This window comes from Parambassis ranga, chromosome 7 (genome assembly GCF_900634625.1).
Source record: "Parambassis ranga chromosome 7, fParRan2.1, whole genome shotgun sequence".
NCBI lineage: Eukaryota > Metazoa > Chordata > Actinopteri > Ambassidae > Parambassis > Parambassis ranga.
This window is the reverse complement of record NC_041028.1, coordinates 22,086,117-22,101,193: the sequence shown is the minus strand read 5'-3', so window position 1 is coordinate 22,101,193 and position 15,077 is coordinate 22,086,117. Positions and strand designations below refer to the sequence as shown.

The window sequence follows — 15,077 nt, the reverse complement described above, 5'->3', positions numbered from 1 at the left end:
CAGCATACTGTATATACATTTATAAGGGTTATGAAATATTTTTAAAAATGACATAAAATCAATACAAATAATTAATTCAAATGTAAAAATGGAGGATATACTACAAATACATACTACATAAAGCCACACACAGATGACCTCTACTAAAGAAGGAATAAGGCAAAAATAAGAAATAAAGTGCCCGATTTGATTAGATCATTATGATCACAAGTGATCACAGATTTATCGATTTTATATATTTCAATAAAAATGTGTGAGAATAACACAACATGTCGACATTTGCCCAAAACTTGGTCATAATTAGCATAAAATACTTAAAAATGCACTGGTTGTTGAAGCAAGTCACCCCTCAGTCTGGGTCAACGTTTGTGCTAAATTGAGAGTGGTGTTGATATTCTTATCTCACTCTGAATGTTTAAATACACACTAAGAGCCCAGTGACTGTGTGACGGCACGAGGGGATTTCTGTCTTCGTTTCACGGAAACGTTCATGTGTCTTTGCTGTAAATCTAATTTTGTTCACATTCCCAAGCAGTGTGTGTGTGTGCACAAAGCACCTTATCTGACTTGTGTCAATAGCACAGCTGGTTGTTTACAGGAGGTTTATGACCTCAAAACTTCATCATGTGTGAGGTCAGAGGTCATTTGGTCAAATGTGAGGATGACAGAAAATGACAAAATCCCTGAAAAAAAACAGGGAAACTTGGAAAATTCCAATCCGCAGTTACTCATGACATGTGAGGAGGCGTGCAGTTATTTCCACACAGAGTGTATGAGTGACTAGATGTGTACACATGTTCATGTAACACATAGTGTGGAGCGCACAGGGGCCGAGCGCTGCCTGGCAAATTCAAAGAGATGACAGATGGCTTCATCAATCTGAAGTATAACAGAGATCTCAAGAGTGTCAGCCATGTAGAGCGGGAAATGGAGCATGCTGAGATGTGCAGAACATAAATGGGGAAAAGCTGCTCGACTGTCACAGAGGGCTTTTTATGCCATTAATGTATAGAGTGAAATCAGAATGGGGGTGCAGCTGCTGCCTGTGCAAAGAGACACACGAGGTGTTTGCTTTGCAGACGGAACGTCCGCCTGTATGTTCCTTAACAGCGGTGTCCAACATACATGGATAACATGCAAACATTTAAAGCTTTAATCTTCTTCCTTTGTGCTTTTCTTCTCGATGTTCAGCAGGTTCATGGTAAACACTGTCTACCTGTCCTGCGCATTTGCATATTTTATTGGGGTTTCATTCCTTCTTCTGACACATTGTAAAGAGTAAACTAGAAAAAGGCATTTCCTGAAGAAAATGATGATGTTTGATTGCTGCAGCTGAAGCTTTGCTTTGAATGCTGATGTGAAGGATTGCTCTGAGTTGCTGGAGAATCAGAGCGATTCAGAGCTTTGTATGCCTCTGTGTGTCAGCCTGTCACCATGGTAACAGCAGAGGACCTCAAAAACCACTCCAACTTTGAGAGCCTGGCGTGCAGAAACGATTCGGAATTAAAAAAACTTCTGAAAACAAGTTTGATAGAGCAGCATCTAATGAGCGTTTGAAGACTAAACTGGAGTCTGTAGCTTGAAATTTGTAGGAGGAGATACATTTGGCAGATGACCCTCGTTGAAGGGCTCTCTCATAGACTCCCATGTTAAAAATGACGCAGAAAACTTGAAATTGACCCGGAATGTCCTCTGTGAGATGAACATATTGATAGTTGAATGGCTGAAATCGGTCAATGTATGCTGAAGATACGCTGCACCAAAAACGTACGGAAGAATGAAAAAGAAGAAGAAGAAGAAGAAAGAGGATGAAGAACAATAGTTTGCTTTGCTTGCAGCAATCAAACTAATTAGAAGAAGTTCATTCTCGTGAATGCACACTAAACTATGCTAAGTTTAGCTTAGCACAAAAAAAGCAGAATGAAAGTGCTACTAGGTCTCAATCAAAAGGTTGACAATGTCCCTGCACACTGGGTAAAGTTGGGGTTCCATCCTATCCCCCAGGCTGATAGGATGGAACCCTGAAATGTACAAAACACAGCAATTCATAACATAATATGCAAAAATCTATAAATCTTCAATGGGTTACTGCTCTTTCATTGCACCAAATCAATATCAGAAGATGATTGACTTGGTGTTACCATGGAAACACTGGTTCTTCTTTCAAAATGGGTTACTGTTTTAGGCGTAAATTACGTTTGCAATATTGTGAATCAGTCTAACTTGCACCAAACTAACTTTGCACACTAGTTTAAAATATCCTAAGAGAGGTACTAACCTTCATTTGTCAGTGTTGAACGTTTCACCTTACACTGCAGAGCTTTATTTACGTTGCAACACACACACTTAAACTCGGCTGTGTGTGTTTTCTTCTGCCCTATGTGTCACCTTTGTTTTCTTGATGAAAGCTGACAGTGCTCAGAGACGGTGGCACACTTTTAGTCATCTAAAGACGCAATGACTTTTCTATTTTATCCCCAAACTGCGGCTGCTCGTGCACAGCTAACAGGATGACCTCTAGTGCTGGCCAACGTGCTCCGTGGGGCACCTGATGACAGTCTGACCTAGATTTCCATACATGCTGCTTAAAGTTACATTTCCACCCTGTGTTTCAACTCCACTGACATTTAGTGTTGAGGGTGTGCATGTAAGTATCTTCCTTTTCTCTGCATATGCATGAAGAACTAGCAGAAAGCTCAACTCTACAACTCAGAGATGGTGGATTATTTTATATAGTGACAATGTTGGAAGAGACACACACACAAAGAGGCCATTAAAAAAATCAGAGAAAGGACCCTGAAAAGAAAAATCCATCACATCCAACGCACCTTGCAGCAAAATAATCTGCATAATTCAAGTAAGGCGAAGGTTTGAGAGCTCTTGCATTATGTAAATCAGGATATGATTAAGGAATATTACCATACACTCAAGTGCAATCAGGAAGTAGGAACGTGTTGGCAATCTTTGTCTTTTAATTGCTCTTGAATGTGGCACAGTTCATGGTTCATTAGCATCAATCCAGAGTGCAGGTATTCCACATACTGTACTGTGTTATGGGTGTTGGTAGACAGATGGATTAAACAGAGTGAAGTTTGGGTTGCACACAAAAATACATTAATTAATTACAATTGTAAAAAATAAACCAGAAGCTTTATTTTAGTTTAAGTAGTCTACAGAACAAGTGTGTGGTTGTAAAATGTCCTCATTTTGTTTTTTTTAAATGAATAAAATCTCTAACATGCAACAGTGCAAAGGGAGAGCGTTATTTCATACGAGTAGTACAATAACAGACAAGGGCTCTTATCATTGCTCTGCTCTCAACCTTTAGAGTGAACAGCACCACTTCAGTCACAGGCGGACTCTCACTACCTGAAAACACAACAACAGCAAAAATATTTCTGAGCAATGGGTAAACCGTGTGGGCCCCCTTAGAATACAGAAGCACCACCCCTGTGCCTTTTTTGTCTTAAAAAGCCAAAGTGCCCTTTTCAAATGTCAAAGCAAAGGCTGTCCACACTACTAGAACTGCACCTACCTGAAGAGGAAAGAAAGGAAAGAGACGAAAAAGAAGAGGGACATCCAATGTCTCTTCATCATTTTATTATTACTGCCTTTCTCTACAACAGAAGACCGAACCTCTTGTTTTACATGCTCAGTGTTTTTTGTTGTTGTTGCCATATTCCAGCCTTAACAAACAAAAAACCTGTTTCAGTTCAACTGACCTTTCATGAAGAAGATCCTGAAATCCATGAAACCATCCTGAGACTATACTGCCCCCTAAAGGTGGAGAGCACAAATTATTGTTCAATGGAACATAAGGCATGGAAAGTCAAAACTAAAGTGTTGTGTGAGCCTAAAAATCTAACACAACATATTTTGTAAGTCGAACACATACACCGCCATAATGGACGAACCTCTGAAAATGGGGTGTTCTCTTAAGAGAGGCTTAAATAATCAGTGTAAATCCCAATCAACTAAAACACACCCTTTCAAAACTTAAGTGTTAATGTTTGTGAACACGATGAAAAAGAAAAATAGCTTGTATCTTTTTAATTCCTGTACCATTTGATTTAAACACTCGTAGACAACACCATCACCCATAAGCCTCCTCTCTCTGGCGTCACTTCCGCTTTCTTGACTCGCTATAAGACAAATATGATAAGTTTGAGTAAAGCTTCACGAACGGCAGCATTTTTTATTAATTGTGACGCAGGCATAATAATCGCTGTTAACACTGTCGATTTCTGTCGATGTAACAAAAACGCGAACGTCGAAAACCCACGTGGTTGCGAAGACGTCATCATCTCTACCAAATCCCATTGGTTCTGCCAGTTCCTGGAGAGTTTTCCCGCGCTGTCCTCTGCGTTAAACAACACATCGAGCTGTCAGCCTGTCGATGTGGAAAAGTAGCCTAGCTGAGATATTCTAACACAACCCTACGTCGGTATTTGGTCTGTAACTGTATTATAATGCCGTCCTCGGATTATGACTCGGCGTGTTTGCCAGATTTATTACCGCTTTACTACCGGCGGCTGTTCCCTTTCGCTCAGTATTATCGCTGGCTGAACTATGGCGGAGGTAAGAACAACAGTGACCAGCAGTTAGCGATGACTGGGACTGTTAGCTAGTCGTGTTGTTGACAGCAGTCAGTCTATTGGTGTGCTGAGATCAAATGCTTTAACCTTCCATGCATATGTGAGCTACTTTACACTTCTACCCATTCAAGAGGCAAATGATGTACTTGAATAAAAATAATACAGTTTTATATATTACTGTAGATTCACTTTAAACAAAGATATGTGAACATTTAGTATTGGTGGTGCTAGTGTCCTCCAGCTGTTATGGTGGTTGTGTATTGTTTACAACAGCTTGGCTTTAATGTCAACATGCTTATTTTCCTTTATATGTGAGAGTCAAAGAGCCAACAGCAGCAAAAGTAGAAACTAATGTGTTTTTCCCCCCCTAAACTTTAATTACAGTGCAGAAGAACTACTTCCAGAATCGAGAGTTCTCCTTCACACTCAAAGATGACATCTATGTACGCTACCAGTCGTTCAGCACACAGAACGAGCTGGAGAAGGAAATGCAGAAGATAAACCCCTTCAAGATTGACATCGGGGCAGTATACAGTCACAGGGTAAGACTCCACACATGCCTCACAGGGTTCCCAACATACGGAGAAATGTTCTCACTGCTTGTCGCCCACAGCCGAATCAACACAACACTGTGAAGTCTGGGACCTTCCAAGCTCTGGAGAAGGAGCTGGTGTTTGATATTGATATGACAGATTATGATGATGTCCGAAGCTGCTGCAGGTAAATAATTCCTTTCCAAAAATTAGCTAGTGTAGGTAGTGATATCATCCTGACAGTTATCTATATAATTGTAATTTCAGTGCAGCAGACATTTGCTCCAAGTGCTGGACCCTGATGACCATAGCTATTCGTATCCTGGATCGAGCTCTTCGAGGTTAGATTGTATTTTTTTTTTACCTATTTTTCGTATGTCGATATTCGGCAAAAATAAGCACCAAGCATGCCTTTTGTTATTTCCAGATGACTTTGGTTTCCATCACCTGCTGTGGGTTTATTCTGGCAGAAGAGGAGTGCATTGCTGGGTGTGTGATGAAGCTGCCAGGAAGCTCTCTGTAGCAGCCCGTTCTGCTGTGGCAGAGTATCTCAGTCTGGTCAAGGTAACGGTTTTATAGCTTTAAGTAGATCCTGGTACGGTGGCAATGGCTCTAATGAACAGCGTCTTAATTTTGAGAATATTCTGTTTTACAGGGTGGTGAAGAGACTGTGAAGAAAGTAGTCCTGACAGATCCGATTCACCCTTTTATCAGGTATGTGTGTGTAATAGTGATGATTGTCTCTTACTGACTGTGTTGTCTGTATTTGGCACTGTGGCTTCAGCTGTTTACTCGTAATCTTACAGAGAATCTTTGTGGGTGGTGGAGCAATACTTTTCACAATATGCACTGCAGGCGCAGGACATACTGGGCCGCAAGGAGTCTGTGGACAAAGTGCTGGCCCTCATGCCTGAAGATATCCTTTTCACAACGCTGCACTTCATGAACACACAACGCTGGACAGAAATATTAGTGAAAATGAGTCAACCTTAACCTGCCTATTACATGTTAAAAAAGAATTACAACAGAGCTTCCAGCAGGAGAAGAAACCAGAGACCCGCTGGAAAATGATCATGGAGCAAGCCAGGAAGAAACAGGTTGGTAATGCTGTTGATATGGCAGATGTTAAGTTACTTATTAAGACTTAAAATTACATTATTTCTCCCTCCAGGGCACTGCCAAAAAAGGGCAATACTTTGAAAAAGAAATCATGCTGCAGTACTGTTATCCACGGCTGGACGTGAATGTGAGTAAAGGTGTGAACCATTTACTGAAGAGCCCTTTCAGCGTCCATCCCAAAACAGGTGAGCACACTTCAGTACGGTTTCTTTGTAGTTAAAGGTTGTCAGGACTGTACACCGGAAGTTTTTGTTTGTCATTAATGTAAAGTGGTGGTCTCATCTTTTTGATATTTAAGGTTTTTAATCATATCCTGTGATGACGTGAATCCTGTTTACAGGTGGAAAATGCTGTGATTTAAGTACAATGACACCACTAACAGACTCATCTCACTTTACCCAGGGCGCATTTCTGTTCCAATGGACCTTAAAGAATTAGATAAATTTGATCCTTTCGCTGTGCCCACGATCAGGTATGCAATGTCTGGTTAATATCCTGTTATGAGCAGTGTTTGTGACCTCATCTAAGCTAACAATATTCGTACTTTATTGTCAGTCTGATCTGTGAAGAGTTGGATCGACCCAGACCAGGTGAAGAGGAAGAGAAGTCAGAGGAAACCAAGGAAAACGAGAAGGATGCTGCAGAGAGGCGGAAGATTAGAGGTACCAATGGCTGGGAGACGACAAAGAAATGCACTTTAATACTTATTTATCATTAGGAGTGAATTTACAGTCCAACATTTTACTTTTATTTCATACACAGATTACAAAAGAACCAGCCTGGCGAAGTATGTAAGATACTTTGATCAGTTTTTAGACGGAATGGCTCGTTCATGGAAAGGACAACTTCTCAAGAAGAGTGGTAAGGTTTAGTTCTTGTGGTATAAATAAGTTCAGATCTTTTCATTCTTTATGCTCAATGCTTTGTTCCTTTTTTTTTTTTTTAGACCTTCAGAAAGAATTCTGAAATGGACCAAAGATCAAATGGCGTCGCTGTGTGAGGAGACTACATTAAATTGCTATATAAATCCCATTTTTTTACTGTAGAATTTCATGGTAAAATTCCAATTTTATATGGTTTGTGTACCTGTTTTCTAATTCTTTTCTGTTGTACAGTCAGTCACTTATAAAAATAAATTTGGTATTTCTGCTTTTGGAATATCCTGTATTTGATTTATTGTTGGATCACATTGAAATTTAAAGTAGTTATTTAAGTAGATGTGTATAATTTTGACTGAAAGTCTTTATTTGAAAACAGCTATCTTTATAATTTAGGCTAATTATATGTTTAAGTTGCTTGAAACGGTTTCTTTGCTTACAAAAAAATCTGAATAATTAATTGCAATCTTGTATGAAAATAAAATAAAAAATTGTACAGTAGCTACATCTAGCTAGAAAGTTAATATTAGATTTGCTTTATCACATAATGTTTGCCTTTTATTTATTTATCATCCAGTCAGATATATATAACAATTCTATGGCAGTGTGTAAAAATGTTATCTTATGTTATCGCTGTGGTGTAATTGATAACACGGTACCTGCGCCTTTAAGTGTCCCGGAAGTAGAACGTGTAGCTCTGGCGGATATTACCCGGAAACGGATGTCAGCATTTCTCTCTCACAGCCATCTTGGATATAGCGTCCCGAGTCGGTGAGTGTCTCTGCTTATAATCCAACATCATCCAACGTTTTATCACTAATCTTTGTAAATATTAAAGAAATTCTGTGTTTCATCACACTGCGGCCATCATGGCGAGGCTTCTATTATGTATATTTGGTTTCTCTGTTTGGCGATAAATGTGCCGATGTACCTGTGACTACCGGCTCAAAATGGGGGAACATGATGTCTACCAGTTTACTAGCAGCTTGTCAGGGCCCTAGTGATCTGTGTAACACATACTGTGACAACTTTCTGGTCACTTTTAAGAATTTAAACTGATGGAAAAGGTGAACGTAGACTTGGTTACTAGCCATTAGCTAGCTGTTAGCTTTCTCTAAGAAAAGCCGTGGCTGAACTGTTGTTAACGTTAGCTAGATGTAGCTTCATTAGCGAGTAACGTTACAGAATGAGCCTACAAGCTAAAGCATGAGCTCCGTCACCTGTTAAACTAGTTGTGACTTCGAGTCGTTGTGCTAACTTTTGACATACGGAGTATGTTTAGTGAGATTTCTCTGTCAATGTTTACTTCATGCCTGTGCTAACAAACTCTCTCTCTCTTCTTGTTTCCCATACCAGCAACCATGCCAGGCGAAGCCACAGAAACGGTCCCAGTAACCGAGCAGGAGATGCAGCAGCCTCAAGTTGAGACTGGTTCGTATTCTCTTCAAAACATGCATGCTGCATAATAAACAATGGGGTCCTGGATCGGGAAGAGGTCGTGAATTTGACAAAAAATGATCTCTGGTTGCTAATTATCAGCTTGGAAAAATAAATGCGTGATTTGATGACTTTTGGGGTTAGAGTGTTGACTCAGCTGGCCGGACACTGAGTGGATGTGACAGGTGAAGGTTATTTTGACTTTAACCAGCCATGCGTTGGTAACTTTTGCTACAGTTACTGCACACTGAGTGATATTAGTTGGCTTAGATTGAATAGAGTGATCCAGGACCCCTTTTTCATTTACACAAACTCACAACAGCGTGGTGACTTGCACTGACAACATGGTTTTGCACACAATGCATGGGTTTGAGTGTGGGTTTTGTGTCACTTTAAATGTCTTAAACATTGTTTGCAGTTTGAAATTAATAGTAGTTGCACAGGCCAATACATGTTCGCTCATCTTTGTGACCTTAAAATATTACATCTGAAACTTTATATTTGATCTGCAGGAAATTGTTTACTCACGTCAATGTAGTGCAGTTGAAAAACCAGGAAAAATGGTATAGATAATATTTCATGTTTTTAGCTACATGAGAATATTGGTAAATTAGTTATGCCAGCTGTGGTAGCACTTCTTTATGAGAGAAAATCCCAAACATACTAAAAGTTCTTTTTGATCAGACCAGTTTTGTGTGTTTTTACCTTTGCATGTTTCGAATACTTCCTGCAGTCTTCTCCAGAAGTCACCTGATGAGAATCTCAAAACTATAGAGCAGTAATGCTATCGCTTGCACAGTCGTTGTGAGGACTTGTTTGTTTCAGTTGACTTTGACTGTGAGAGGAAAAACATTGGTGTTTGTCACTTGTGGCCACTGAAGATCAATATTGTGCTGTCACGTTCTCTTAGTAGTCAGTAAAAACGAATGTCGCTGCATGCACATAGGCATACAACAATCACAGTTGGATTTTTCTGGTCTTTTCTATCTTGTCTATAGTTATAAGAGGTAATAGTTGATGTTTTTGGGCGAAAAAAAAGGACACTGCATGAGGTTTGGGTCACAGTTTTTGTTTTCTCTGCAGTGCACAACCTTCCCCCCATTTTTTTAAACAAAAAATACAAAAGATACTTCTACATTGCTGCAACTTTCACGCTTGGCACACTCATGGTTTCTATTCGTGTGTGGAGCACAAGTTCCCCCCCCCCACCCCCACCCCCATGTGGATTCATTCTAAGGCTTGTCAGCTTGCTCCACCTACCCTACGTCGCATTACTCCTCTTGCTCTTCCTCCATCAGCTGCAGGAGTAATAAAGTCTCCTTCTCCTTCTGAGATAGCCCTTCCTGCAGTGAGCAAGGCTATTCCACTAGAGAACCCTGTACCTGCAGAAGAAACTAGCAGTCAGGCTAGCTGTGATCAACCAAATGGTGAACCTGCAACCCAAGATATGACCAAGCAAGCAGAAGCTCCCATCGATTCTTCAGCACTCCACGTTTGTGAAGAAGCAGTGACCGCTGAAGAAACAGCCAGCCAAGAAGTCAAGCAGACTTCTGTTGAACCAAAGGTCTCTGAAGAACAGCTGAAATTAGCAGCTGGAAAAAGTCCTGATGATGCAGCTCCATCTGCTCCTGACACTAATGATGAAAAGATGTGTGATGCACCCACAACTGCAGTGGAAAGTTTGAGGGATCTGTGCCTGGATGCAGCACCAGATGCAGCATTGCCCGTTGATGTGGATGTCGGTGTGGCCGCTCAAAAGAAAGAGCCAGTTATACTTCTCTCCAAGGCCAGTCAGTCAAAGGGGAATGCTAAATGTGAAGCCCCGCCTATTTCTACCCGCCACCTGTCAGGTTGGTTTACCTTTGGTGAACGTTAAGTGCTCCCCTCTCCCTTCTTTTTGTCACCCAACTTTTGACCATGTTGTTTTAAGGGTTGGATATTTGATGTGGTTATTATCGAAAGATGGCCAAGTGGCTTGAGGATCCTGCCTCTGGCCTGCGCTTTTGGATGCTTTTATATATTTATATATCTTAATTGGTTAGAAAGAATTTTGAGGGTTTTTTTTTTCTTCCAATCAATCTGATGCTGATCTGCAGCATTTATGTGACGTGCATTGCAAGTGAGATTCCTTTGCATCCTGATAATAGTTGAAGTGTTGTGTGGAAGAAGTATGTACTGTGCATTTTGAATGACAGTGTTCCTCAAACTTGAGTTGGTTAGGTGTGCTCTTTTCCTAACACAAAGCAACAAGACTGCCTTGGTTTGAACCTTTAACCCGCATGATCAAGACTTCAACTGTCAGATCAACGATTTTGAAAGAATGTCTTTCTATTCAGCTACACCTCCTGCCCCAGCTGCCTCCCAGCAACCTCAAGCAGCTTCAGGTGCTGCTAAGCCCAAAGGCAAAGATGCCAAGAGTGTACAGGGTCCCTCTGCCCCAAAGGCTGTCCCTGGCAGAAGAAAACGCTCCTCAATGTCTGCCTCTTCAGCCTCTCCCACCTCACCAAAATCTACTCCCTCCTCTACTCCTCTGTCACCTGTTCCATCTCCCCTGGCTGCCTCACCTGGTAGCTCCTCTGCTGATCAAGCTAACCGTTCCGGCCCAAAGGTTGTCAAGGCAGGCAAACAGGGAAAACCTAAGAAAGGAGAGGCATTTGTGCCTGCCCCTCTCCCAGTGGAGTCCAAGGTTACAGAAGCAAGTGATAAACCAGTTGAAGCTAAACCTGCCCCAGTTGAGCCTAAAACTCAGGCCCTACCTGCTATGAAGTGTGTCGCACCCCCACCTGCTTTTAAGGTCACCTCAAAGCCTGCTGTTGCAGCTCCAGTTTCATTTGCAGACATTGCTTCTAGCCCTCCTAAATCAGCTGAATTTAAGCCAGCTCCACCAAAAGCTGCTCCTGTTACTGTAGCCGCTGATGATGAGCTCCCTCCACTTATACCACCTGAGAAACCAATGAAAATGCAAGCGTTTGTCCCTCCTGTTGAGAAGGAGAGTGCAAGGCTTGCCACATCTCCACCTAAATCCAGTCCTGCAGGTCTGGCCAAGTCTGTGCCTGTTGAGGTTGCTAAACCAGCAGCACCAGCCAAAGTTGAGACAGCAGTGGTAGCACCACCAAGCAAGTCTGCTCCTTTTGAAGCGCCTAAAGCTGCTAAGCCAGTTGCAGAGGACAAACCTGCCCCTGTTGAGGTTGCTAAGCCAGCTGCAGAGCCCAAGCCTGCTCCCGTTGAGGTTGCTAAGCCAGCTGCAGAGCCCAAGCCTGCTCCCGTTGAGGTTGCTAAGCCAGCTGCAGAGCCCAAACCTGCCCCCGTTGAGGTTGCTAAGCCAGCTGCAGAGCCCAAACCTGCCCCCGTTGAGGTTGCTAAGCCAGCTGCAGAGCCCAAACCTGCCCCCGTTGAGGTTGCTAAGCCAGCTGCAGAGCCCAAACCTGCCCCCGTTGAGGTTGCTAAGCCAGCTGCAGAGCCCAAACCTGCCCCTGTTGAGGTTGCTAAGCCAGCTGCAGAGCCCAAACCTGCCCCCGTTGAGATTACTAAACCAGCAGTTGAGCCTGCTGTTCCTGCCCCAGCACCCCGTAAACTCACATTTGCTGAGGCAGTTGCAAAACCTGCCCCTGTTAAACCAGAAACGGTTAGTACTCCTCCTTCTGAACCCGTCTCCCCACCCAAACCTGTCCCTTCACCTGCTAAAACCCCAGCCAAGGTGGAACCAGTGGTCAAGAACGACAATGGTATTTCCTTCTTTCTCTCCTTTTGTGCCATCATTGTTGCCTACCACATGAAGTATATGATGACTTTGCTTAACAGCTTATGCTTTATGTAAGATGTTTTTATAACTGGTTTCAGAAACTGTTTTGTTGCTGACTGTCACATGGTGCAGTTCCATATAAAGGTGTCTGTCAGTTTGAGCTGACAAAGTGCTGAAGTAAAAAAAAAAATCTTTTTAATATGGTCCAGCTGGTATTTGATGGGAGGGCATTTTGTTTTTTTTGTTTTAGGAAAAAGTAGTTCTAATTCTGCCTGTAGTGCAGCAAGTTCATAGTTTTTTGTTGCCCAGGTTTCTGCAGATTTCATACTGTTTGACATTCAGGTGTAGAGGTGTGTAATCTGTGGCCTATTGTGACATGTTTAATCTTTTCTTTAGGATCAGGCACTGAGTCAGACAGTGATGACTCTGTCCCCGAGCTGGAGGAACAGGACTCCGCACAGACACAGACGCAGCAAGCTCAGGTCGGCAGTGTGTTGATCAAGTACTTTGTGCAGATGCTGTTTCTGACTCTCCAGTGATGTTGTACATACTTTCGTTCTTCTGAGTCAACTGAAGCCACACTTAATGTCCTGAGCAGAGATGTCTAAGATAGTGAAACATGAGTAAATCTTATCCTTACCATTTTATGCTGAAAATGAAAAATACATGTATTCTGATCCTGCAGCTAGCAGCAGCCGCTGAGATAGATGAAGAACCTGTCAGCAAAGCCAAACAGAGCCGCAGTGAAAAGAAGGCACGAAAGGTAACTTTCCCGGCTGGCTTTGTTTTACTGCTAATGGGTTAAATGAAGGCACTTGTATAAATGACTCCCATTTCTTGCAGGCAATGTCAAAGCTTGGTCTGAGGCAGGTCACAGGGGTCACCAGAGTCACCATCCGCAAGTCAAAGAACATCCTGTTCGTCATCACCAAACCAGACGTCTACAAGAGCCCTGCATCAGACACATACATCGTCTTCGGCGAGGCTAAGGTAACCGGCAGAAATGATGTGCACTACCTTGCTGTCCACCACATGGTGTCCTGCTTTTAAAAAATCGGACAAACATGGGGATAGTAAAAAATGTTAAAGGTATTTTATGCCTTAATGTGTTTTTCTCCTTTGCTCCAGATCGAAGATCTTTCCCAGCAAGCCCAGCTGGCTGCCGCAGAAAAGTTCAAGGTACAGGGAGAAGCTGTATCAAACATCCAGGAAAACACACAGACGCCCACAGTACAGGAGGAAAGCGAAGAAGAAGAGGTACGCTACACTTGTTATTTATCAAGATACGATTGTTTTATGGCTTTACCTTTGACCTAAACATTCGTTTTATAGGTTGACGAGACCGGAGTTGAGGTCAAGGACATTGAACTGGTCATGTCACAAGCCAACGTTTCACGGGCGAAGGCTGTACGCGCCCTGAAGAACAACAACAACGACATCGTCAATGCTATTATGGTAAGATTTCACGAGTCAAATGGTTAGAACTCAAACGGTGTGAGATCTCTTCACTGATGATTAACACAGTGACTTTCGTTCTTCTGAGTTTACTGAAGCCAACATTTCTGTCCTGAGAAGAGGGAAGCTCTTTAAATTGAAACGTTTTTGTGTTTAAACTTGTTCTAACTTTTTGCTTTTCTGTTGCTTTGCAGGAGTTGACGATGTAACGGGACCCTGTCAACCAAGAGTTGAACAAAGGTTGCTGATTTAATCTAAGCTCATTTATACAATTTATACCCAAGATGGAAATAAAGTTGTGGCTTGATGAAATTAATTGCAATGTTTTTTTGCAGTTCTTTGGGGGAACACATTTTTGTTTGGTTTACTGGACTGAGTCTTAACCTGGTAAAAGCAGGGATGCACTGAACCCCAAACCTGAAAATGGATCCTTCCCTTCATGTTCTAAGATCCAAAATCAGGCTATTTAAAGTCTTTATGATTTTATTTTGCAGTGGAAATATATCAATTTAAAAGTGTAAACAAGTGATGAGGTTGGTGGTTCACACATCACTGAACAGCAGTGAGAAAATATTGTTGTAATAAGCAGCTAAATCTGTTTATGGTTCAAGTTCAGAAGACTCTGTAGTGGGGAAGCTGCTGACGTTAATGGATCAACTCAATTCTTGTGCTGTTAAGTTGGACTGTGAAGATAATAAAATGGACAAATCTGAAGGGGTCTTGAAATTATTAAAGGGATCTCAATAAATATTAAAGTTGTATTATACAATGTTTTGAAATACTGCATGGTCAGATGTTTAAAATAAACCTCTGTGGGACCATGTGAAGTGTTTTAAAGAGCCGACGGAGCCACAAGTCAAAAGGTTTGGAACTGGAGGATGTTCAGTTTTTGAGCCTCAGCCTTTATAGGAGTTATAAGAAATATAAACCGTGCTGCTTTGTTGGTAAAGAATGACAATTTAGAGGTTTGCTGAAGCCAATTCTCATACTTTAAACTATATCATTTTTATATCTCCTAATGTGAAATTTGAAAAAATAGATACACCTAAAACTTTACAGTGTGTTCTATGTGGTTCTAAAGTTGTGGAAAAAAAAACAAAAAAAAGATGAATGTCTGCTGTTACTACAAAAAATAAATGAAATATAACAATTTTTCAAAATAAATACTAAATGTAGTGAGAAACACTACAAATATTAAACAATATATAACATGTATATTACACTGCCATATAATTATCCATACTGATGCAGCTTCGTGTATAAATGCTGAGTTGGACCTGATGGAGTTGTTTCAGACGTTAATCCCGGTGGTACAGAG

General features: G+C 41.5%; 2 protein-coding genes and 2 non-coding genes across 8 annotated transcripts; all 4 read left to right on the top strand.

Annotated features, from left to right (window-relative positions):
- Positions 1–4,348: 4,348 nt before the first annotated feature.
- On the top strand, positions 4,349–7,850 carry prim1 (DNA primase subunit 1). 2 transcript variants are annotated; one of them, XM_028409034.1, is made up of 14 exons: positions 4,349–4,578; positions 4,980–5,137; positions 5,209–5,315; positions 5,396–5,469; positions 5,556–5,692; positions 5,784–5,842; positions 5,935–6,044; positions 6,134–6,225; positions 6,300–6,432; positions 6,650–6,719; positions 6,803–6,909; positions 7,010–7,108; positions 7,194–7,243; positions 7,798–7,850. In XM_028409034.1, the coding sequence occupies exons 1-13, from the start codon at positions 4,470–4,472 to the stop codon at positions 7,211–7,213; spliced, it is 1,275 nt and encodes a 424-aa protein (XP_028264835.1). In that variant the 5' UTR covers positions 4,349–4,469; the 3' UTR covers positions 7,214–7,243; positions 7,798–7,850. The 2 variants fall into 2 exon arrangements, with proteins under 2 accessions (XP_028264835.1, XP_028264833.1); XM_028409032.1 differs by lacking the exon at positions 7,798–7,850 and having other exon boundaries at positions 7,194–7,405.
- naca (nascent polypeptide associated complex subunit alpha) lies at positions 7,810–14,473 on the top strand. 4 transcript variants are annotated; one of them, XM_028409029.1, is made up of 10 exons: positions 7,810–7,896; positions 8,482–8,556; positions 10,899–12,287; positions 12,701–12,786; positions 12,990–13,067; positions 13,148–13,294; positions 13,433–13,561; positions 13,637–13,759; positions 13,954–13,999; positions 14,095–14,473. In XM_028409029.1, the coding sequence occupies exons 2-9, from the start codon at positions 8,487–8,489 to the stop codon at positions 13,966–13,968; spliced, it is 2,037 nt and encodes a 678-aa protein (XP_028264830.1). In that variant the 5' UTR covers positions 7,810–7,896; positions 8,482–8,486; the 3' UTR covers positions 13,969–13,999; positions 14,095–14,473. The 4 variants fall into 4 exon arrangements, with proteins under 4 accessions (XP_028264830.1, XP_028264829.1, XP_028264831.1 ...); XM_028409028.1 differs by lacking the exon at positions 14,095–14,473 and having other exon boundaries at positions 13,954–14,075; XM_028409030.1 differs by lacking the exons at positions 10,899–12,287; positions 14,095–14,473 and adding an exon at positions 9,900–10,412 and having other exon boundaries at positions 13,954–14,075.
- On the top strand, positions 12,834–12,903 carry LOC114439233 (small nucleolar RNA SNORD59). The gene has a single exon (XR_003671032.1). It is a non-coding gene; the product is annotated as a small nucleolar RNA SNORD59 (small nucleolar RNA).
- On the top strand, positions 13,807–13,880 carry LOC114439232 (small nucleolar RNA SNORD59). Its single transcript, XR_003671031.1, has one exon. It is a non-coding gene; the product is annotated as a small nucleolar RNA SNORD59 (small nucleolar RNA).
- Positions 14,474–15,077: the final 604 nt, after the last annotated feature.